Source organism: Trachymyrmex septentrionalis, unplaced genomic scaffold (genome assembly GCF_001594115.1).
Source record: "Trachymyrmex septentrionalis isolate Tsep2-gDNA-1 unplaced genomic scaffold, Tsep1.0 scaffold107, whole genome shotgun sequence".
In the NCBI taxonomy this organism is placed as follows: Eukaryota; Metazoa; Arthropoda; class Insecta; order Hymenoptera; family Formicidae; genus Trachymyrmex; species Trachymyrmex septentrionalis.
The window spans coordinates 1890390-1915202 of record NW_017304196.1 but is presented as its reverse complement, the minus strand read 5'-3'; the positions used below and the strand labels follow the sequence as shown (position 1 = coordinate 1915202).

General features: G+C 33.3%; 4 protein-coding genes across 7 annotated transcripts in view; 3 read left to right on the top strand and 1 right to left on the bottom strand.

Moving 5' to 3' along the window:
- The first annotated feature begins 26 nt into the window (after nucleotides 1-26).
- On the top strand, nucleotides 27-13835 carry LOC108746896. 3 transcript variants are annotated; one of them, XM_018483999.1, is made up of 4 exons: nucleotides 32-148; nucleotides 7058-7269; nucleotides 12841-13037; nucleotides 13295-13835. In XM_018483999.1, the coding sequence occupies exons 2-4, from the start codon at nucleotides 7089-7091 to the stop codon at nucleotides 13664-13666; spliced, it is 750 nt and encodes a 249-aa protein (XP_018339501.1). In that variant the 5' UTR covers nucleotides 32-148; nucleotides 7058-7088; the 3' UTR covers nucleotides 13667-13835. The 3 variants fall into 3 exon arrangements, with proteins under 3 accessions (XP_018339484.1, XP_018339501.1, XP_018339494.1); XM_018483982.1 differs by lacking the exons at nucleotides 12841-13037; nucleotides 13295-13835 and adding an exon at nucleotides 10346-11309 and having other exon boundaries at nucleotides 27-148; XM_018483992.1 differs by lacking the exons at nucleotides 32-148; nucleotides 12841-13037; nucleotides 13295-13835 and adding exons at nucleotides 168-262; nucleotides 10346-11310.
- Nucleotides 13836-14504: 669 nt separating this feature from the next.
- Nucleotides 14505-17435, bottom strand: LOC108746107 (flightin). 2 transcript variants are annotated; one of them, XM_018482659.1, is made up of 3 exons: nucleotides 17341-17435; nucleotides 15681-15932; nucleotides 14505-15033 (listed from the first exon to the last, which is right to left on the bottom strand). In XM_018482659.1, exons 2-3 carry the CDS (start codon nucleotides 15881-15883, stop codon nucleotides 14790-14792), a joined length of 447 nt encoding a protein of 148 aa, XP_018338161.1. In that variant the 5' UTR covers nucleotides 15884-15932; nucleotides 17341-17435; the 3' UTR covers nucleotides 14505-14789. The 2 variants fall into 2 exon arrangements, with proteins under 2 accessions (XP_018338161.1, XP_018338171.1); XM_018482669.1 differs by lacking the exon at nucleotides 17341-17435 and adding an exon at nucleotides 16923-17133.
- Nucleotides 17436-19454: 2019 nt separating this feature from the next.
- Nucleotides 19455-21890, top strand: LOC108746153 (probable malonyl-CoA-acyl carrier protein transacylase, mitochondrial). The gene is made up of 2 exons (XM_018482738.1): nucleotides 19455-20689; nucleotides 21176-21890. Exons 1-2 carry the CDS (start codon nucleotides 19860-19862, stop codon nucleotides 21615-21617), a joined length of 1272 nt encoding a protein of 423 aa, XP_018338240.1. The 5' UTR covers nucleotides 19455-19859; the 3' UTR covers nucleotides 21618-21890.
- A 1360-nt stretch (nucleotides 21891-23250) lies between these two features.
- LOC108746926 (la protein homolog) overlaps nucleotides 23251-24813 on the top strand; it is a 5769-nt gene continuing 4206 nt past the window's right edge. The window contains exons 1-2 of the mRNA XM_018484039.1: nucleotides 23251-23334; nucleotides 23401-23696. Of these exons, the coding sequence (XP_018339541.1) occupies nucleotides 23451-23696 (246 nt within the window). The 5' untranslated portion in view covers nucleotides 23251-23334; nucleotides 23401-23450. The remainder of the gene's footprint in view (nucleotides 23335-23400; nucleotides 23697-24813) is intronic.

Genomic DNA, 24813 nt, shown 5'->3' with positions numbered 1-24813 from the left:
GAACCACCGGGAGACAGATAAGTAGGGATAGAACGTGAACATAAAGAGTGGGAAATAATTCGGGCGTCGCGACGACCGTGGGAGTCGCGCCGCTACTTCCGAGGAAACAGCATCCCGGGGGATAACACCTCGTGACGATCGTTTTTAGGTAAGGGCGACCCGATTTTCGCGCCACGTCTTCATCTGTTTCTTCGCGACAAAGCGACCGATCAATTACAATCGCGATCAATTACAACAAGTGTAGATCGCCATCAGTGCTCGGGTATGAATTGTTACGAGGATTTATCCTTGTGGATTTCTTTTTGTATATTTCTATGTAAATCTCGTATTACTTTTGCGTCAGGAATACGAATTTTCTCGTTATAATAATTCTTATAATAATAAGAAAAATTTTTAGTTTCGACAAATACATGAAAATTTTCTCTTTTTGTCATCACTATTTTGATTTTTGTGCAAAATGTTTTATACCTTAATTGAGACATGTTTTATTTCTCTCGGACCGCAAACTTTCTCTCTCTCTCTCTCTCTCTCTCTCTCTCTCTTCCTCAACCAGTTTCATCGCTTTTGAAAAGTTTTGAAAAAGATCTATTTTTTACTTTAAAACAAATAACACAGCAGAGTTTCACACTTATTCGAGATTAGTTTTAAACCTTATAAAAATGAATGTTGGTTAGATTTTTTCAAAGTCGAAGGACATTTTTTTCTACATTATATTTTCGTGTTCGAAGAGAAGTCTGAAAATGTGTAAGTTTGGGGGATTTGCAGTGAAAAATATCGAGTTTGAAGAATTCTCATTGGGAAAAAGTTTTGCAAAGGCTTTGATTAATTATACATGTATTTTATAAGGTTTAATCGTGATGCAACGTGGCGAACATCATTTTCACTGTGAATGAAATTAACATCATAAGCCACTCGCGTTCCTAATCGGTGTCGGCATCGTTAATGTAGTGCTTTTGACAAACGTCGTCTGTCATAATTGAGATTACGAAATCATAATCATACAGTTGAGCAATTAAATTACCGCGCTTATTTATTCACGTATACATATGTGCTAAACGTGTTCTTCTCTAACAGTGCAATACGACGCTCGCACGAATGCAATCAAATTAAATATGCTATTTTTCATCATCTTTGCGCATTATTAATGTTATCAATCTTATAAGCGTTGAACTTTAGTTTTTTTTTTTGCAATTAAAATGATCGCTCTACAATCTGATATTAATTTTCATTCTCAATAGCAATATATAAATGTCTTTATAAACGCACAGTTGTAGAACAATATTTAATCTTTTCCTAACGACACACTATCAATCTTTTATGATACTAACTTCTAATGACAAAAATGTTTTCGCGCGCGGATTAACTATTAATTATTGCAATATTATTCTTTTCGTCGCCAAAATTTAAAATAAGGCAACGAACGTTAATTAATACAATTGTTTGTGAAAACTTATTTACACATGACTTGCTAATCGTTTGCAAAGTTGAACGAACAAATTTTTTAATCCATAAATGGCATAAATGATAACAAAATTCGACGCAAAATGTACTATGTTTACTAATGTAAAATGCAATATATATTATAATGATGTGTTCTCTAACCTAATTAAATTTGCGTCGCGATATTCTTTTAATATGTAATACAATAATTTAATATATAAATAATTACATAATGTAATATATATTAATTTAATGTAACATATAATATATATAATATACAATATAATGTATAACATTTAATTACGCAGCGAAAAATAATTAATTCTTTAAATTAAGACTATTCAAGTGACATCAATTAATCCAAAAGATGTGTGTATTAACTTATTATTAATGCTAGTGAGATAAAATTTAAAATATTGACAATTAAATATTGACAAATTAATCACGTTTGTAATTAATTACGGTGTTACGTGACGGTGTCGTGAAATCAGTGGTGTCGATTGTGCGCAGCCGGGATTATTTTGTAATCGATATCGCCGTTTTTAAGTGCCGACCACCAGCTAAATTTGGCGGCCTTACGCAACGATAGAGAACGAACGTATACGCGATCTGACACTGCCGTTTTCGCTGGCTAAACATTCAATTTCGTATTATTGCAAGCCTCCTCATGTAGAACAAGTAAATTTACACGAATCCACATTAATTCCGGGATGGACAATCGACTGTAATATATTCGTCTTAAGTGACACATCTTAAATGCACGATTAGATCGACGAGCGAATCTTTTGTATGCAAGACATTTTACACATTTATACTAACAACTGTTAATATTACCATTGTTTTCAGAATTACAAATTTGTTTATTATCAAACTTTGCAGATAGTTATCAAATTAACGCATAAATATATTTTCATGAGCGATATATTTATGTCAGTATCGTTGCTTTAGACATATTGTATTTTTTAATGATGCGAAAGGAAGTATATTGTGTTAATTAATAATTAATTGGCTTGCTCCTTTAGAAAAATATTTTAAAAATTAATATCGAGAAATATTGATAATAAAATTAAATAAAAATCAAATATTGCTCTAAAATTGTGCTGTTATAAAGGAAGTTTTATATTGCTACTAGATAAAAGTTGATACATCACCTCTAAAGAAGATGTTCTATTAAGGGATTCTTTATGCTTGATAAATTTTCATTCATATGAAAAATGTTTATTTGCTACCAGAAAATCTCGATATATACCGACATCCGATACTCCGTGCGAATTGACACGAGAACGCAACGCAATTGCATGATTTATTTAAATCCACCGCTCCAACAGAATTCGTTAAATAATTTGAAAATGTGGATCTAGCGGGGATCCGCTGAGTCAGAATCTAAAACAGTTGGCATTATATCCACTGTTACTCATTACCATGCTTGTGAAACGTGTGCGCGTCTAACTTATCGCTGATTCATTTCATTGCCGACTTAAGATTTTTTATTTGATTTTTTATATAAAAATGTATTCAATTAAATTATCAGTTTAATATATATTTTTATTATTGAAATATTTTATTTTAATTGTATTATTAATCTTTTAATAAATCTAATAGATAAAAAAAGATCATGATAATCTTGAAATAAAAAATTTTCTTATGATAAAAGATTATAAATTCATTTTCTAAACAATCAAATTTATAGATTATTATTTGTTAAATAAATTGAAACACTAAAATTCATCATCAAATTGATGTAATAATGTAAATTTAAAAATTATATATGAAGTATATGTAATCAATAGTAATATACAAATATTATTGTAAGTGTTAATCTTAAAATGTTGAAATTATTATTAATTTATGATAATATCCAGATAGCACAACTGATCCATTTGAACTCGGAAAATGCTCATCTTAATCTTAAATTCTTTATGAATTTGCGTAATTTATTTGAAATAAATTTTTTCAAAAAAAATTAAAAACAAATATATATGTATACACATAAATATATTATAGTTATATGCCTATTTGTATATATGTTACCTTTAATAAAAGTAATATTTAATTTGCCTAAAAACCAAAATATAATTTATTCTTATATAAAAATAGAAAGAAACTAAAAAAGAATATTTTTGGAATCTGAAAAAACTCACAATTAGTAACATAAAAGTGAAACCTTTTCGAACTCTTAGAAATACTTTTAGAACAGAAATAGGAATTTATTTCGTAAGTCAAAAACGAATAAAAATTCTCTTCGGACTTTCTGTGCTATCTAGCTATGTACCTGAGGTATTTTTATAATCAATATTTTATAATTAATAATATTATTATACTAGCAATAAATTTTTTAGTATGCTTCTATAAAATTATTAAATTTAAAAATCTTTATATTATTCAATACAAAAAATAAAATTAATTTAATATATTGACTCGATTTAGATACACATAAGAAATCCGTTTGGGTACGCCATTTACGCAACTTTTTTGAATGAAATGAAACGTACAAATAGTGATTATATACTGCGCATAGTAAATAATGCATCAACGAAAGATCGAGTAATGAACTGATTCGCTCTAAATAGTCTAAATCATAGTTACTATCCAAACGGATGCGCGCCAGACGTATACTTGCCAATTAAGCCAAACGGACAATCTAATTGAAAGAAGCTAGCTATCATTTGTCGCGTTTTGGCACGTGCGATTCGATCAGAGCGTGTACTACCGAAAGGATGTATTAAACGTCATTTCGCCGCCGTTTATTCTGAGCTGCGAATTTATTTACGCCGCGCAACTTTAGACTGCTCATTTAAAACGCCACTCTTATTATTGGATATATTTGTGTCGATGATCCGTAACCGAGCCAGGAAAAATTTATTTCATTATTGTCCATGAAATGGACAGGCGAATCGTCGGCTTCCAAGAAGGATTAACTGTCAAAACAGTTTCATCATCGCTTGACGCGTTGTCCATCGCTTTAGTCGTGTGACGATGCTGAAGTGAATCGTTGAAAGTCGTAACGAAATGTCAAAATAATTAGTAAACTCTTTATTAGGCTACTTTAGTTACGTTTTATCATAAAAAGTTTAAACATTTTTAAAAATGTATTAATATTTGTAAAAAATGTATTAGTACTTTTTGTGAAAAATCTTGTTTTTTTGTTATTCGTACATTTATTATTTTAGAGTTTTTCCTTTTACATACTTTTCCTAAAAGCAAATAATCTAAAAGATTAACAATAATTTATTCACAGGTTTAATACACATAAAATAAAAATAGAATTTATTAAAAATTTTTGTTTAAGCCTTTAAAATTAGTATTAATTAATTATAATTAAATCTGCGATTAAATCTTTTTTGTAATTATTTTTTGAAGCTATAAAAATTTATTCTTTAAATCTTATTAATTTCTCTGCAGATGTATTAAAGGAAAAGAAACTTGTTATAAATAATGATGAAAAATATTTGATTGTTTAAATATTGAAATAATTGTAATAAAATATATATATTCATTTCAATATTTAAACAATTAAATATTTTTAATTATTAATTGAATAAATTATTATAACAATTAATAAATGATTTGCAAATATACTAATCTTAATTTTGAAATGTTCGTTATTATCCTAACTTAAAAAATCGATGTACGTGAAAAATTCTTATATTAATAATATTATTTAAAAATATATAATGTACTCTTTTTTGATATTTTAAATTAATTAACATGTTGATAAAATCATTTTCTCTAAACCAAATGTATTTGTTATAAAATCAGAAGATAATAATAGAATTAATTGTAAGTAAAAAAATAGCCTCGGTAATTTAATAATCGACTAAAACTAAAATAAATAGGTCAATGTACAGAGCTCATTAGCCTACATACGCGATAACATATATTACTTAGCTCTTGCCTCGGTTGCAACCTCTCTATTTAAAAATAATTACAAACAAAAGATGTAGGCGGGTCGATGGACATTAATCTTTAATCCAAGGCTGAGGATAACTTGCGACGTTATTGAAAGTGACAAGAAGGAGATTTAAGTTATTATTCAATAAACGTCGACGTTGCGACTGTCATTTCTGCGAATACATTGGCGAACAACTTGTGTGAATAATCTTTCGTGATCTCTTTGCATGAATAATCGATCTAATTATACTGAAATTTATCCTCAAACAATATAAACATTTATATTTGCTATTTTTAGACACTTTAGATAAAAAAATGAGCGTTTTATCGATGCAAAGTGGTCAAATTATGGGCGGCAAAAATTCTAATAACATGGCTTTATCCGCAAATATATCTTAAGTAAACGTATATATTTCGGGTGTATAAGAAATTATTTTTTAAATTCATTAGTCTAACAACGATATGTACGCCAACAGAAATTAAGTTTACGATTGAAAATCAGTTGAGTCCATCGCGAGCGGTATGTGCCACTCCGAGTGTCTAGCTTCTTTTAGAGACCGAAAATGCGATAATTAAGCCGCGTCTGCGATGTACACAGACGTAGAGATCGGCCCTGAGGAAAGGGAGGGTGGGCGCTCTCGAGGATTCACACACCTCGCGTTCAGGGAGATTGCGGCCCGGGCCTCGTGCGCGCCGTGCCAGTTCAGTTCACGGGCACCAAATTAGATGCGGGTTATTTTCGACCGGTGTACAGCCGCTCGCTCCAGTTTGCCGACGATGACGAACCAAATTGCTACCAAGAGAAAGAAACAGCGAGAGAGAGAGAGAGAGAGAGAGAGAGAGAGAGAGAGAGAGAGAGAGAGAGAGAGAGAGAGAGAGAGTGTCTACGACTTCTATTACTAAGCATGGTATACTTCTCTTGGAAGCCACGTGGAGGACGGAGGAAGGCCGGGGGGCCATCACCACGTGCCGCACGCGCGTTTGGAGAAATAATTTTCAGCATTATTAGCTTCTTCACGTGGGTGGCACACAACCGAAACGTTCGCTCATATATCTGAATTAGAGTCCTCCCTGTTATATTAATAACAATATCAATATCCGTTTTAGTTAATACTGCTAGTAGTGGTAGTTACACTAATGATAATGATTTTAATAGTGGAGCTGCCAAACAGAGAGCTAATTGACCGATTTGTAATTAAAAAAAAATTTCTAGCAACCCCTGTTAGAGTGACTCAATTTTGACATAACGAGGACGAATATTCTGTAAATGATCGTTGAGGAGGTCTCCAAAGAGAGACAAAATGAAAACGTTCAATTGACGTGAATTTAACATTATGAATTTTTTATTAATACAACAAAATTAATAAAAGTTGTTATACTATTATTTGCGCATTACTATAACGGACCTGTACTCTCATTCTCTTTGTTTAGTTCTTATCATTGTTTTGAATTTCGAGAGTCCATTTAAAGTTATATTTGTGGAGTTAAAAAAAAAATCACTTAAATTTATAACTATGATACCTTTATGTCTAAGTTCGATGAGCATGAAGATCTGCTGTAAAATTATTAATTACATTACGAACAGAGGTCCGTTTATTTGACGAGATCTGAGTTGTTTTAAAAGTGTACTGTACTATACCGTATTTAAAGGGAATCTAAAGGAAATCTAAAGTCTTGAGTGAATCTCGCGGAAGATAGCAGTGCAGAATGTGTCTCTGGTTTGCAGATAACAGGGAGAAAGGCAGCCGAATTTCGAGATGTCGAGGCCAATCCTTAGCAGGCCACGCACGTTCATCTATGGCAGCAACTATGACAAGGGCGAGTCTTATTACAAACCCATGGTTGACCACCTAGACCGGAAGTACAGCGGACGACCATTGTTTCCGGAGCCGAGAAACTCACTAGCCGACGAGATCGCGGCGCGCCGTAGCGACATCGGTAACCTGTTCAGTCGTTTTCCAAAATGGTTTTGAAGGAGTGTTGTAAAAAAGACTTTCTCTCCCAGACCCTCCTCGAGAGATTGTCGGAGCTCGCTGAATAGATTCGTTGTGCAAATGAAAAATACTTGAGAAAAACTCTTGTCCAACCCCCTTATCCTCATCCCTCTTCTAATTCCACATCCTTCACTCCAATTCCCACGACTCGCATGATCGGTTTGCCTCGTGGCGAGGTGTTATTCAATTGATTATTCGATTCGGCATCGCGATTCTCGATCTACAATGGCAGGAGGATCGCGATGCAGAGCTCGAGATTAGGATGTGAACGGGACGATCGTTGTCCAGGATTTAATAAATGAGATTTTATGTTAACGAGAAGGAGTGATGCAGAAAGTGTACATACGCAGAGAGAAATAGTATCCATAGTAAGATATTTATCTTTACAAACTAGGATTTTCTCTGAATTCTAACATGTAAAGAGTATTTATATTGTTCCGCAAACGTCGGAAATAAATTTAGTAACAAAATAAAATAATTAAAATTTAAAATAAACTCAATAATATTTGACAATTAATTTAACTAGATATTGCTAGATATTAATTTACTAGATTGATTTACTCGTGTGAAGGAATTTATAAACTTAGATTTCGAAAAATTGTACGAAGAAGAGAGAAACGCAGCAAGAGATTCAACGAACGAATAGTCGGTCACTTGCCGGCCTCCTCTTTGAAATTGAAATTCAAGCTTTGCGCTCCTGGTACGCAGCGAGAATGAGGCCTTCACATTCTAACAGTTTTATTCGAATTTCAATATCATCCTTTTGCGTGTATAGATTTTTATTGTCTTGCCTGCAACTGTGTAGTTAGTCTCTGAATTATGTCTCTCCTATTTGATGTATCATTTTGCTGAATAAATTGTTTGATTTCCTAAGTACACGTTGACTTTGCGCGGGGAGCCTTGGTGTGATTACTGTATAATATGTTGCGCTTGCTGCGATGATCATCGACGAGGATCGACGGATCGCAACGCGTCGGCTTCTCGACGGGCTTCTCATTTCGTCCGGCCTCGACTGGTCTCGATGTCGCGCGAGAAACTTTTGCTTTGTTGATTCCTACTTCCTAGATCATATATACGCATGCACACTCATACGTATCGTCGTTTCACGTCTCCCATCGATACAGATGACGCGGCGAGACGATTTACGAAAAGTGTTGCGTGTTCTCTTGAATAATGCGTCAATAAAGCTGACAGTGATCGCCCGGTTGCTGACTAGTAGATTTATACGGCCGCATAAGAATAGAACAGAGAAAGTCGCAGATGGAAAGATACGAATTAACGACATCAATAAATTATTTACTTTCGTCGATCGCGACGAAAGTAAATAAAAATAGTAATGTCTAAGCCTGCAGGATATCCCAGAAAGCGAATACGCCAGCATTCCGCTGTCTGAACAAATTTGATTTGATCTTTCTGTAGCGAAAGTCGATTCGCAATTGCTGTATGACAATTGTGTCTTTTGAATCACGTCGATAAGAACAGATAATATTTTTACAACACCAATAAAAAGACAAAAGTTTCACAAAAAAATAAATTTGAATGTTTTAAATAATTAAAATTTTGTAATTTTAATTTTGAAATGCAATTTTGATGTAATAATTGATTGTAGAGGAATAAAAATATGTACCTTTAATGTATATATCTTTTCTTTTCTTTGATTGTGTCTGTTTATTTTCGCAAAACTTATAATTTTTTTAGTTATGTTGTCCCCAAAAATGACTATAAATTATGACTATAAATTTTATTAAAGTTATGATAATTGCAACAATTTTTTCTCTTAGTGATAAAAATATATGCACTCGATAGTCTTGAGATCTAAGTCAGTAAATGAAATATAAACAATTAAATTTCTGACAAAAAAAAAACTTACGCATTATGGATTTTCGCTGTATTACACTTATCTGGGATACCCTGTATGTTTCCAGCGTCGTGGATGATGCGAAACACGAAGGATGAGAGCGAACGTTGTGCTTGACTTTAGATGCAACTGCTAGTTTATTAGCATATAGTCGGGCATACCGATGAGATTTTGTAGATGTGCCAGGCTGTTAATATGATGCGCATCTGAATTTATTTTTGATCAAACGACACCAAAAATACGTGCAACCTACGGTGTAAAGCTCGCTCAGCCGATACTGAGTCGTTGTAAGTAGAGAAGCATGAAATGTAACCGGCGAAACCGATCATGAGATTTCTCAAAATGATAATTTTAACGTAATTTTTATTTTACATTACATAATTTCAATTTTACTTATTTAACAACATTAAATAGGTAATTATTTCATTATTCGTAATTTGTATTCCTTTCTTCAATCTTTTTTGAAAAGACAAATCGAATAATTATAAATCTAAACGGTATTTATGCTGCTGTTGCATCTAATGTCAATTTAGATTTTTATTAGAGATCAAATTATAACCAGTGTTAAAAACGGAGTCCCTAATTTTATTTAAGATTACACCAGTTTAAATAATTATACTTCAATATTTATGCATAATGTGAAATATATTTTTAATAAAAATGTCTCGAACGAAATATTATTTTCCCTGAATTCTTCCTCAACTGGTCACTGGTTATAATTTATAACTTAAATATAATTTATAATTTATAACTTAAATATAATTTAAAATAGTTTAAATTTTACAAATCTTTCATTTCTTGATACATAAATAACGTAAATTTATATTAACAGTAATTATAAAAAATTGAGAAATGAATATTAATTACTATACAAATATTAATTATTATTTATATTAAACATTTATGTTGATTATTTTTTAATAGTTTAATTAGAATTAATGGAATTAATTGAAATGCGAGCTCGCCAGATTCTTCATCTTGTTATCATGCTATTCATCCATTCAGTACCATCTCTCATCAGTCTTCCTCTTTCATCCAAAATTGTTGATGCGACTTCGATCATTCGGCGCTGTTTCTCGACGGCATATCCATCATCATCGCTCATCAGATTCCATCCTTATTCGGATAAATCAACACTCTTTTCTGATGTCGGTTTTTGCAGGTACGCGCGACCTCTCCGGTCCCCGCACTGGCTCCCTTGGTCGTGACCCTGACCTCGACCTCGACCCTCGTACCCGCGCCTCCCAACCACCGCCCTTCACCGACCCTCTACTAGCCTTCGACGACGAGGACACCGTCTACGACAGCCGTGGACAACGCATACCGGCGCGCCGCAGGCTGGGCGATGACTTCGCAGACGAAGTGACAGCAACGACACGTCGGTTTCGCGCCCGAGTGGCAGCGATAGGTCTCGAGGACGACTTCGAGGCTATGAACGCCGCGGGCCAGGCCAGAAGAAACGCTACTGATCTCCTGGAGAATACGGTGACCGCCAGGAAGAGCGCCAAAACGGCGATCGAAGACGTCGAAAACAGCTTCAAAAGGCGCTCGAAGCTCTTCGACGAGATCGAACGCGTCGATGAGAGCAAGCCAGCGTTCGCCAGATGGTCGAAGCTGATCAACGAGGACGACGACTTAGCGCAGACCAGCGCCGCCGCCAGTCGGGCCATGCAGACGAAAGCGCGTCTCCACGATCTCGAGTCGGAGATGGAGGAACTCGCCGAGAGACAAGCCAAAAGAGAACGCAGGGCCGCGGCTCTCAGGGCGCTGGTCAACGAGAACGCCGCTGCGGCTGATGCCGACGTCGTTCAACAGTCGGCTCTCAGCAAGAAGGTGCGCATCGCCGAACGCGCAGAGAAGCACGTCAGCTTCTAGAGAATCTTGCGATCTACCTTAATTCTCACGACAGTGCTTTACAGCCATTAAGCATTGCGCACTGAAAATTTTGAGGAAGATTTCAAGAAGATTTCATCCATTATTAATTGTTTTCCTTGCACGAAAAGAATGGTTGTTTCAGTGATACTTCAGTGAAACCATTCTTTCTGTGTAGCAATTAGAAAAAAAAAAAAGATTATTAATCTTTGTCGGCCATCTATTGCAGGAAAAACAACTTTTAATCATTAAACATGTCAATTGTTATCTTGAAACATATTATTTAAATATGACTTTATTATTGGCTTAAATTTTGTGAATTTTCTTTATAAATAACTGAAGCCAATAAAATTATTAATATGATTAGATCGATATTGCAGTTTTAAATTACATTCTTTTAATGTTTTTAAAAATGACTGGAATAATAATTAGTAATAATTTATATTTATTGTAGTTTTTTAATTTCTTTTTGATTACAGTGTAACATAATGTTTGTAAATCGGTTTGCTGTAAGGCACTGTTCTATTTGAATACACGAATATATTAGAATATGTTTTCGCGATGTATATGCATTGTGACCGCCATTTTTTGGCGGTCGCGCATTCATATGGATATTATATCGTCATTGATCTATTCGCGAAACGAATATATGACGATTCCATTAACTTTAAATAGTGCTTTATTGACAGTGAATTGTCGATAAATTTTACTGGCTGTAAATAGTTAAATTTTATCGACAGAATCTAATATCGAAGTTCATGCTCATGATACTGCGCGTACATTTATTGCGCATAATTCTACAATATAATTATAATAATGTATCGACACTTTAATTATGCGAGACGTGTCTTTCGAAAATACGCTTGATTCTTCTTTTTCAGCACGATTTTACTTCTATTTATATTCAGTCTGTTTTATAAATTAATGACGGATGAAATTTGACAGATATACGAGTATGACTGGATTAAAACCTATTATATATTGCTTAAGATTTGACGTACTTTCGTACGATATTTCTCGCAGAATGTTGCGCTTCTCCGTTCTTTAGGTGTAATCCGAAGGAACTTAAATGTTAATCGTTCCTAATAAATACATTACATTTTAATATTTAAAATTATTCTTGCAAGACTTATTATATTTAAATTTTAAAATCATTTTTGTAAAACTTGTTATATATAATACTACCAGCGCGATATTATAAAGAGATGCGAAGTCGCAATTTAATTGTCGAGTTTGTCTCGAAACATCGTTTCTTTCAGAAAACTATTCTCCGAAATTATCATAAATGTATATTTCTTCTTTCTTTAATAAATCTTATTTAAAAACTCTTTTCTGAGAGCATGTCAGGTGACACATACACCACATGTTTCCCCAAATCTCCTTTTTTATTCATTATACACTTTTTATTTTATTGACATTTTATGTATCTTGATGTTTTTTTTCCTTCCATTTTCTGCATGCACAAGATTCCACTAGCTGTAGTGAAACTCTGAAGGTAAGAATCTAATTTTTATAAGATTCATAAAACTGACGAATATTTTTATATATATTCATCAGTATATATATTTTTATAAGACAATAGCAATTCTTTAGATTTAATTAAATGTATCTAATTTGTTGTCAAAAACAATTTTTATTAAAAATGGCTATATAATTCGAGCAATTTTGAATTGTTATAAATGCATTTTTACTTATTTTTATTATTTTGTATTGCACAAAAAAAATTGAATTAATATTAATATCTTATAATTAATAATAACTAACATGATTCCACTAATATTTTAGGCTCTCGTAACTTGTCGGGAAATCGTGATGATTTCTACGACGAGTTGGACTTTTTACTCGACGGACGTGGTCGACCCATTCAGGAGAATCCTTACGAAGACGATTTCGTGATTACTCATAGACGTTTCAAAGAACGTGCGGCAGCTGCGTTTGAAGAGGATATGGCGGAGTTGAGACGCAAGCGACGAGACATGCAGGTTAAATTAAACGAAAGAAAGAGTCAATAATTGCAGAATATTAAGAATCAAATCCAATTAAAAAAAAAGCTATTAATAGAATATCTTATAAATGATTAATTTATTATAATCTAAGTTATAATATCAAAATTATATAAATTACAAATGCACTTCATAATTTGTACATAATTCGCACGTAATTCAGCCGAATAAAATCTCCGGCTAAATCTATCAGCTGTTCTTACGAATGTTTTTGTCGTATCTGGCACTTGTTGCAGGATCGCATCTTCGATGTGATCGATCTGAACGCCGAGATAGAGAAGGCCAAGAGTACCCTGGAGGCTGCCGACATCGTATTCCAGCGACACGCGACAAAGTTCGACAACCAGGGCGACGACGAGCAAACGATGTCATTGTCGCAAAAATTCGACAGAACGCGCAAGATCGCAAATGTTGAGAAGCCCAAAACCTTTCTGTTAAAATTGCCGATCGACGAGCAGGAAACTGCTCAGCCCCCCGTCCCGGCAGGAAGACAATACAGGATTAACTCATTAATTGACACAAACGAGATAGGTGATCCACAGGAGGTTCTCGCGATGCAGCCGATGAAACGAAGATTTTTGAAGAGAAAGAAAAGCGTCTCGTTTTAAGGTTCGAAAAAGCTTATCTGTCTGGCCAATGCTACTACGGTGTGTGCAAAATCTATTAATATACTTCAAAGATTTTTAATTTAGAGAATTTTTTTCTTTCTAGAATATTAGATTACCTGTGTAATTAATGATTGAATTAAAATTTTGTCTCTTCAAATCTAAATTATTTGAAAATTTAAATAAAACGAAGAATGTACCTTTACTATCGATCACATTTCTTAGGATTAATTCCTGAAAATAATTCTTCATTTTTAATCGGTTTTTCATTCAAAAAGTGCTCATATTTTTTCATAGGACAAATCTACTTTAGATTAATAAAAAAATATCTTTAATATATTTTTTCTAATAAGTCTAGATTGTCTAGATCTAGAATATTCAGCTTTCATCAACGTTATCGCAAAGCCGCATCTAAAATTCCGAAAATATTTTTAATAATTAAGTTCTTATAACATTTTGCTTATAATTATTAATATATAATTGTTAATTTTGTTCGTTTACCTTTTTGATGATTATTCTTCTTTTATTTCTTGAAATATGCAGTGACATTCCTTGCAAGCAAATTATCACTTATGTATTTTAATAGAGAAATAGTTTACGCGTATTTATAATAAATATTCAGTATTAAATAATCAATCCTTTCCTTTTCCTCAAAACTTCTTTACAAATAAAAATTAAATTAAATTATTAATAAATGATTAAATATTGGTTAAAAAAGAAAACACATGTCATGAAAATATGCGATCCATTCGAAAAGTTTTTGAACTATTAAAATAATGTTTAAAAGTAAAGCTATATAATGCTAATCTTTAATGGTATGCCAAGTAAGTGTACAAACATATATCATTTCAGCTGCAATGATCAGTCGTTGCATTGCTGATTTTATCAATTCTACCAATCACATTTCAATTACAATATTATTTATCTCACTAGTTTATACAAAACACCTAACAAAAATGATCTATTTGCAAACAAAAAATACAATAGAGAGACAATTAGAAAGACATACAGTCAAAAAATAAATATTGATAAAGATCTTGAGAGATTGTGTATACGTGAACGGATATATGAAATTTCACTTGTCTTTGATAGTTGTCTTTTGACTGCTTAACAGCGGTCTGTGGATTCACAGAATCTTCTGGTATTTCAGGCTATAGTAAGCACGAGTATGATAACTGTAGTGTCTGCCTGTGAATGTCATATTAGTGATGTACTTCATGTCGGCCGATCGCTTGAAGCTCTTATCTGTGTTCTTTTGATCGTAAGTCCTTATAGTTCTTTCTGCCCATTCCTGAGCCCTGGGCGGCTCGCGGTATATACCTTTCTGCCTCGAATTAAGATAATCAATCACGTCGTCGTAATAGTTCTTCCTGTTAGAAAGAAAAGATCATTCCGAGATTGAGAAATAATTTCGAGATTACAATCTTCGTTCATTATCGTGAGTTCAATATTTTATAACGTAATTTCATAATTATAAATTTATAATGCTTTGTTATATATAAACATATGTATGGAAAATTTGTATTAAATTTAACACACGTGTCTCAAACGAGCCACTCAAATTTATGTGTTTATTTCATACAAAATGAATATATTAGAAGATAAAGATTATTTAAGAAGTTAAAACACAAACAAAAGTAATACTGACACAGTTTATAAACAAAGCATAGAAGCATATTTTTTCCGAGATTGAAAAAATTAACCTTTTATATGTTCAATTAATATATATTTTATCCAATCATTTAAAAATTTACGTTTTAAAACACATTATTTTTATGTCATTCACCTATTTAGACAATCTTCTGCTCTCAAGATATTTAAAATAAAAAAATTATTTAAACGCTAAAGCTTTAAGCTATTTTGGTAAACAAAAAAATTTCTTCCACGAATAATTGCACACTATTTTTTAACGATCTGATTAATTTTATATTAACTTCTATATTTTTTATACGCTGTAAATTTAATTTTAATCATGCAATTAAAAAGTCTTAGATACTTATGTATCTTCGTATCTTACCTATAATCGTAAAGATACGCGTAATTAAGAAACAGTGGTCGAACCCAGTGGTGATTGTAATGTGGCGGCTCAAGCTTTAACAATTTCAAGACAGGTTTGTCGGTAGCAGCTGCCTCAGCGGGCGCACCTTCCGCCGCACCCTCGGCACTCGCTTCCGGAGCGGGTTCCTCGATGTCCCACGGTGCAGGTTCGTCCGTCCACATTGTAATCTCGTTATATTATATATAATATATATTCACTTCGATAATGAACCTGCAAACAATTACGTGTTGCGCCACTATTAATTGTAAATATTAAATTACGGATCCAATTTATATCAATTCGTTGAGTTAAAAATAACTATTGGTTATTTTTAATTTTTATGTGTAATAAAATATATTATTTTAATACAAAATAATGATTAAAAGAATAGTCATCTAATCGACCTATTTTTATGCAAGTTGAATTGCTTACAATTTAGTTTCAAAGTAAATTAACATATACATTTAGTAAATAATAACTTACATTTGAATCAAATTTAATACATTTCGTCAGTTAAAGTATCTAACTTTATTGTTTTACAATTAATTAAAAAACAATATATTGAGTAGAAACAGAGCTGTAGGAATGATTAAAAAAAATGACTTAATTTGAATAAAATTTGACATTACAAATTTAAATTGGCTTGATAAGTAATTAAAAAGTATTTCTTCATTTTCCTTTATCTGTTTTCTTTTTAATTTATAACATCAATTTATTTTTCGCAACGTTTCTTACTTTCTTAAACCACGAGAGCCTAATCAAATATTAATTTAATTTTCGATAGGATTTATTTAGCCGATTGAATATATACATCGTGTGAAGAAACGGGTCATTACAAGACACAACCAACCATTTGGCTGAGGTATTTGTGGCGAAACGAAATGCCATACCAATCTTCAAACTGTGCTCAAACGTCTTGATGGCTTATATAAAATACCCATTCAATTATACTGTGCATCAAGAAATAGGACAGTGTGAAATAATCACGATTTGTAAAGCAATATTTATAACATCGTTTTTATTGCATCTTAATGGGATTATAATTTCTTTTAGCAGATATAAAAGATTATAAACGACCAACACTATAAATTTGTGATGTAAAATTATACACGATTTTTTGTCATTTTTAATCATTCTAGGAAATCACTGCTCCTATTTAATATATTATTAATTTAACTAAGATAATAAAATTAAATAATTTAACTCACACAAGAGATATACCTGTTAAATTGACTTATTAAAGTTTGATCACCCCTATTATTTATAAAATCCATACATCAAATGGGCATTGTTTTAAAACTAAACAATTCAACACTAGGAATGGATTGATGAGACACGGTTGTGGCTTTTTTAATCACATGATTTGTTAAAATAATACATTTTGACACATGGAAGTAGAAACTAACAAAACGTTTAACTCAAAGAATTAGTTTAACTGTGAATATTTAACAATGAATGACGTAAAGTCGAAAATCTCGTGTTCAAATCAGACAATCTGTAAAAAAATCTAAAGATGCCGATATTGCTAATTTCACTATACAGGTGATTTTATAAAAGCACGAAAGGAAATCTCTCGACTTCACTGTGAAAACTATTGTTCATTGTTCTCCGATGGTGGAGCAGCTTCCAAGGGCAGTACCTTCTTCGGTTTCACACTCGCGCGTACTGCAAAAAAAAATGCCCTGCCCTTCTACACGCCGCGGGCTCGTCTCGTCACTCCTCGTGGACCCTGTCTTGTTTCGCTTTTATTTTAGCAACATCTTCTGCACCCCGCTCGTCCCTTCGAAGGTGCGCTCTTGCTGCGACGAGGAGGGGATGATTTGGCACGCGATCGGCGACGATTAATTAGCGTTGCAACAATTTCTTTCTCTATCTCTCTCTTTCTTAACTCGTGTATATATATACATACACATGCGGCGATTAGCTCACAATATAATCGCGCGCCTCAACACTTGTCCTCGCGCCACTTCATGAACACGCTTATTGACATTGAAAAGCAAAGATGACACCTTTAGCCAAGGAAATGAGAACGCTCATATCGGAATCGAGTTTACGATCAAGTAAAATTAAAGTTATAAATTAAGCATATATTTTATATGAAATAAAATTATAATGTCATAGAAGGTATCCTGATTGCTTTAATTAATTAATTAATTGTCTGTCAAGCTTGTAAGCTACATTTCGTCGCTCTTGTTCAATTGGTCGATTTTATGTAACGTCATGAAACCTTGAATGTACGCAACGAGAGTTTATTGTTCAACACGTGATTAATTATTGCTATTTATAAGCGAATTACTGGTCCAATTAAAGATCTATGCATGAAATGACACGTTATAATTATTCGGCAACAACATTGACACCGTACCCTGGTTTACTTACTATAAATCATGCGAATTGTAACAGAATGAAACAATTAGATGCGTGCGAACATGAGATGTACTTATATACGATTCATGTTTAATTCGTCATGTAAAATTTTTCTGACAGTTTCTTTATCGGCGTTTACAGTCTCAGCAATCATCCGAATGCTCATACGATCTCCGCGTACAATTTAATTGATTTTGGTCACTGTTTGCGGAGTTGAAACAGAGACAGGTCGACCTGGACGTTGGTCATCTTCGGTGCTCTCTCGGCCTTCAGAAAACCGTTTATACCATTTGAAAACACGCGCACGAGATAGAGAATTCTCACCATAGGCCTCTTTCAACAACTTATAGCACTCAGTCGGAGTTTTTTTTAATTTAACGAGTAATTTCACATTGATCCGTTGCTCGTGTTTTTCGTCACACATTGTTATCGGCACGAGAAAAAAACAAGTTCGTTTCTAACTTCTATAGAAAAAATACTACTACTGCGACAAAAACGTGTTTTCGTACTGGAATAGTAGACACTTCCAGCTATCCAACGCTGCATTCGTTTTCCACCCACCCCTCTAGGACGCCTTCTGCGCGCGCAGTCTCGTTATTTAATAGCCAGACCTCGTATTTGCGACAATATAGTGCCTGGATAAATTTAATATTTTATATGAAAATGTGTAGATACAAATTTAAGGAAATTTCTTATAAAATTATTTATTTTATTACAATTATCCTAAACATATAATTATAAATAAAAGATAAAATTTTTAAATGTTATATTTTTAGACATTTATTGTGACGTGTTTGAGGAATTTATTAAACATAAAATCGTCAAGTTAAATAAAGAATTATTTAAATAATTATTTAAATGATAAATCATTATTCAATTATTTCTTAATTACATTGTAATTTAAGAATAACGAATATATTTTATTCGATTATATGCACAATATTTGTGATAAAGAGTAGGAAGAATTGAAATAGAATATGTCTTCGACAGTTTCGAAATATCGTCAAAGTTATCCGAAGAATATAAGTCATCAAGAGGTAACAAGCAGTGATGTTATTAGAGTCCGGAACACCAGCGATTTTTCCCTTCCACTCGTTCAGTTCTTCTTGACTTCATCTGTCTTTCTCGTTTTTATTTAAAGCGAGAAGCGAGTAAAGGAGGAAAATTGCCGATATCTCAGTCAGAAATGATAATGGAATCGACATCGAATCGATGTCTCGATGTTGATTCGATATCGAAAGCGTTAAATCGATGTCGATCGACGTCGAATTGATTGGCATTTGATTGGCATATTCCATTAGATCTAAAAATGTAGATCAAAGGTCGAAGAGCTCATTGAGCTCTCAGTAAGCGGTCGTGCTTTTGGATGCACCCATTGGATATTGCTCATTGCTTATCATTCATCACGTCCAGTGTGCAGTAGACAATACGTGGCGTACGAGCTCTTCTGGAAATGCAATACGTTGATTGGATATCATGCGTCCCGTGTCGCCGTATTGTGTTATACCATTTATATCGTGCGAATATCTAACTACTACGCATTCGAAGTTCAGTAGTTTACATTCGCATTGTTCGCAGATTTTTTTCAAACCTGAATACTGGGTGACGGGCATGTGTTTTATGATTGGTTATGTTATGATGAGTATGATAGAATAGGCTAGAATAGGCATGCGATACACGTGATTGCAACTCAACGTTGTAATTAACGATAATTATAAACTGACAGTCACGAATAAGATATATGTTGAATTATATATTCTGAATTAGCGTTCTTAATGATTGTTAATCGCAATGCTGTCAGTAACGATACTCCAGCGGGTCCTGTCTGCTAAAACGGCGCCCTGCTTGAGTCGTTTGTTATTCTTGAGACAAGTGAACAACTACTCTGACTCCGCTGCCACGAAAAATGACAGTAGCAATACATCGAATATCGGCGAATCACAAAATGAACGTGTCACGAGCGATGTCGAATCTTCCTTGGGTGAGGAGAACGTTTCTCGCCTTCTGAAGGAAGCTGCTACTTACAGCGATGCCAAGGATACAAATTGGGCAACGAGCCCTTATCCGGCCGATGCTCCTACCTCAGTTGAGGAAGAAATTGTCAAGCCGAAGATTGATCCATTGGACACTTGCATTGTGCTCTTTCCAGGACAGGGTACCATAAAAGTCGGCAAGGTTCAGAAATACTTGCGCTTTCCACAGGCGAGAGAATTGTTCGAGATAGCCAATGAGATTCTGGGATACAATCTACTAGAACTCTGCCTAAAAGGTCCACAGGAGAAACTGAATGAGACTTGCTTTAATCAGCCGGCCACAGTGGTGAGTTCACTGGCTGCACTAGAACAACTCCGTGAGGAAAGGCCCAAGATATTCGAAACATGTAAAGCAGCCGTGGGCTATAGTGTAGGGGAACTGACCGCTCTGATCTTCTCAGGCGCTTTATCCTTCGAGAATGGCATCAGATTGGTCTCTGTGAGAGGCGCTGCAATGCAATATGCTTCTAACAAATGTCCTCAAGGAATGCTATCAGTCCACTGTTCTCCACAAGCTTCATTATCACAGGCGTGCAAGGATGCCGAGAAGTGGGCACAAGATTGCGGTGTAGATACACCAGTTTGTCAGTAAGAATTATTTCAACTATTTCTGTACTAAGCTTTGTCTAAACCAAGAAATTTTCTTATCGACATTCTAGATAACAAAACTAGCAAACAAATGTGGGTAACAATTTTATTGATTTGTTGCATATGCCAAAAACTTTGAGACACTCTGTGTCTCTTATGGGAAAGCACCAACTGTCATTTGATATTATCTACATTTTTAATTTCAATATATGTCGACAATTATGTATTCAATAAAATGTGTCGTACAAATATATTCCATAATTTCCTGTATTTAAAATTGAATTTTGTTGAATACATTGTCGGTTTCTAATAATGTTCTATTTGGTCTGGACAAGGTCTTATATGCTCCTATTATATTACATATATTGTAATTAAATTTAATTATTAATTTTTTTAATTTGAAGTAATTTATATAATAAACATATATATATATATATATATAAAAGCATGGTGTTATATTAGATATTATGAAAAGAATGATTGTAGGGTGGCAGTATATTTGTATACTCAATCGAAGATCTTGGCTGGAAATACTCAGGCTCTTGAGTACATAGAAAAGAACGCGAAGAAGTATGGACTTTTCAAGTTAACCAGGCTGCCGGTATCAGGCGCATTCCATACAAGATTGATGGAACCAGCGCTCAAGTCCTTCAGCAAGATGCTCCACACGATAGAATTTGACGATTTCAGATGTCATGTCTATTCCAATTACAAGGCGCATACATATGGCAATACGGCATTAATTAAGAAATACTTGCCAAAACAAATTATATCGTCTGTGAAGTGGGAGCAGTGCATGCAGCTGCTGTACAACAGACCTCCGGGAACTGCCTTCCCGCGAACTTTCGATGTAGGATCAGGAGGAAGAATGTCAACGATCTTGAAGTTAATTAATTCAAAGGCGCATGAACACTGTATACCCATCTAAGCACTTTTATATATCCTGATAATACCAAAAGGAAGTCTGAACATTTGACATTATTTTGTACATACTTGTTGATTAGCTTTATTATTCCAATTGTGACATGAGAAAATAAAGAGGATCAAAGTTATATTAGATACGAAAAATGTATATTGTAATGTATATGTATATGATCTGCGTCTATTGGCACATCCACTGAATTTGTTTTCAACTTTTTCGTGAAAGTATTAGTACTTGCCGTTTCGCGCTTGATCATATAACGGTTTAGTGGCTTTCTTTTTATTTCCCGCGAACCTTTCTTATCAATTGACATACGCGCCATTGTTTAAATGAATTGAATATTGGAAGATATTCAATTCATTGCAAAGCATACTGCGATAGATATCAACTGATTATAGACGTTACAACTTCAAATCGATTCGATCTGAAGAAGATCGCTAGAAAATAATCGATAAATATGGAATAATAAGTAACAGACAGTTCTTCTCAAAAAAATCGATGCTAAGGAAAAGAATTATATAGAATGCTACATCGCTCAATCCTTCGAGTCGACTATCTGTGTGTCCCTTTCAAGTGCTATAACTCGGGAAATAATTAGAGTCCGACTGAAATTTGCCGAAACTGAACCGAAACATTCGGCTACATGTCAATTTTAACTGAAACTGAAATTAAAAAATAGAAAGACTATAAAGAATATATATTATATGTATAGATATATATATATACCCATATATATCATATTTCTTCTTCATAAATATCATAATTTGTTGAAATAATTAAATTTCGGCCGAAATCGAAAACTAAAATTTCGGTTGTGTGTTAATTTTGGCCAAAGAATATAAGTACTTCTTTTTCATAAATATTATAATTTAATTATTACACATATTAAAATTAATATTTATTAAAAAGAGCTATATAGTTTTAGTTAGAACTGACACGTAATGCGAGTGTTTGTTTTCAGTTTCGGATTCTAGAAATAATTCGAAAATCCACTCGAAACTTTTTGCACATTAATTATAAGACTTCAAACTATATTTTAAGCAAAAAAAAATCTTTCGATTCTTTTGGAAATTTCAAAGTGTACTCCTCTCTTAAATAATGTGTTATGATCATTTTAATAAAGATTGAAGATTACAAGATTTAAATTTTATTAGAATTCAACCAATCAGAACAAAATGGATTACGATAAAGTTTGTGATTGGTCGGATCAAAATCTAATCTGTAATTGGCAATTCTAAATCTCCATACTAGTGATGTAAAAGTTACTAGATTTTATGTTGCGATATTTTCTATCCCCTTTTTTAATTTAATAATGTTTAGCGATTCATATTTTTTAACTGTTATATTATAAATAATTTTTATTGTGCATACATTACTATAGAAAAATATATAAAAAAGAAATATAAAATAATAACGGGACAAATATAGGGACATATGTTCCTTAGTGAATATCGTCAATTGGAAATCATCTATAAATAGGTCTGTTCGCATTGCTTGCACTTTTGGCACTCGACATCTTCGCTTTCTTTCTTTTTAAGGCAAAATATATATATATATATCTCATTTTAAGTGCAAAATTATTTGGAGATTTCATATAACACGAACAGATCTAATATCTATACAATCACCGAATAATCGTACAATCGTATGCCTTTCTTGTTAAGTTGAGTTAGCGACGTAGCATCATTTCCGTTAATTTCCGTTTTTGGCTCAACCGAAGCACGTGTGTAGCCTTTCTTTTCGCTTTCGAAGTTTAAGAATATAAAGTCTATAGTAGTCGTTATTTCAGAAATTGCGCCGTATTTCTTCCAGTAATTGTCGTCAGATAGATATTTAAATATGGAAAACGAGACAAAAGAAGAAATAAAAGAAGAGACAAAGGAAGAAGTAAAGGATGAGGTAAAAGGTGACGATGATCGCTTAAACGGTGATTCTGCCGCCGGGACCACAGAGACTACCGAGGTTAGCAACACGCCGCCTATTGACGCCATCGACGAAAAGGCAGAGCAAGAGACAAAAGAGAACGGAAAAGATGCGGAAGAACCATCTGAAGTTCTTTTGGCGAAGATTAAGACACAAGTAGAGGTATATATTTTGTACTTCGTGTTCGCGCGCGCGCGCGAGAAGGAACAGTTTATTCTTCTTTTTTTTTAATGTTAAATATATATATATATATATATATTTGAATCACGTCTCAGTGGTTTTGAGTTGTAACAATTACCCAAACAAGTAATAAATGTATGCTATATTTTTTTAAATCAAGGACACATGGAGCGAGAGTCAGAATCGAACCTGAGACTCGCAGATTACGAGTCAATCGTTCTCATATGAGATCACTTGTTACTTCATACGGTATATCTAGTTTTCATTTCTTTTTGTAGTACCTTGATAATATAAAGATGTAGAAACATGAATTGTTTTTTGAGGAAACAAAGGATGCTTTTTATTTGGTGACGCAAGTCTACGCAAGTCAGTTTGTCTTGTTGAAGATAACAAGACAATCTTAGGCAAAAGCCTGTTTTTTTCCATACCTCAGGACTGAATTTCTTGCATGGTTCATCTTTCTTGTTTTTCTTTTCACACTGAAAAGAAAAAAGATGAACCGTGCAAAAAATTCAATCCTTCAAGTGTTCTTGAGGCTAAGTCCATAACCTTGCTTTAAGAAGCCGCAAGGGTCTGAGCACAAGAATTGTCGTAACACTTACTTAAATTTAAATTGTAGATGTAAGTAATGCACAAGCTTTCACGTATGATGTACAACTTATTATCGTGTCTCCAAGAGACGGCAAATAGTCGTATGTCATATGCTAAAACTTGTATATTATTTACATCTACAACTTAAGTCTCAGACCTTTAAAGTCTAAGTTGTAAGTGATAAGTGATGCTGTATCACTTATGCTTTTAGGCTGTAAGAATTAGGTTTTGTTTAATTCGCTTAAGTATAACGGTTAAAGCCCAAAGACTGCACAAAAACAGTTTAAAAACAGAAATTATTGTCACTTAGGGCTTTAACAGAAAGCTGACTTATAATCTTAAGATAATGTCTTATGACTTAAGTCTTATGTCTTTAGTAACATACAAGAACTATCTTATGGCTTATGTCTTAAAAGTGTATAAATACTAAGCACCTTTAAGACATAAGTCATAAGACAGTTCTTGTGCGTTATAAGACACTGTCTTAAGATTATCACGCATTCTACAA

Excerpts from the sequence above, each read along its gene's own strand:
- LOC108746896 (XM_018483992.1), top strand. The coding sequence starts at position 7,089 with ATGTCGAGGCCAATCCTTAGCAGGCCACGCACGTTCATCTATGGCAGC. Across the intron at positions 7,270-10,345 it reads GGCGCGCCGTAGCGACATCG|GTACGCGCGACCTCTCCGGT; the intron begins GTAACCTGTTCA and ends CGGTTTTTGCAG.
- LOC108746107 (XM_018482659.1), bottom strand. The coding sequence starts at position 15,883 with ATGTGGACGGACGAACCTGCACCGTGGGACATCGAGGAACCCGCTCCG. Across the intron at positions 15,034-15,680 it reads GCGTATCTTTACGATTATAG|GAAGAACTATTACGACGACG; the intron begins GTAAGATACGAA and ends TCTTTCTAACAG.
- LOC108746153 (XM_018482738.1), top strand. The coding sequence starts at position 19,860 with ATGCTGTCAGTAACGATACTCCAGCGGGTCCTGTCTGCTAAAACGGCG. Across the intron at positions 20,690-21,175 it reads GTAGATACACCAGTTTGTCA|GGTGGCAGTATATTTGTATA; the intron begins GTAAGAATTATT and ends GAATGATTGTAG.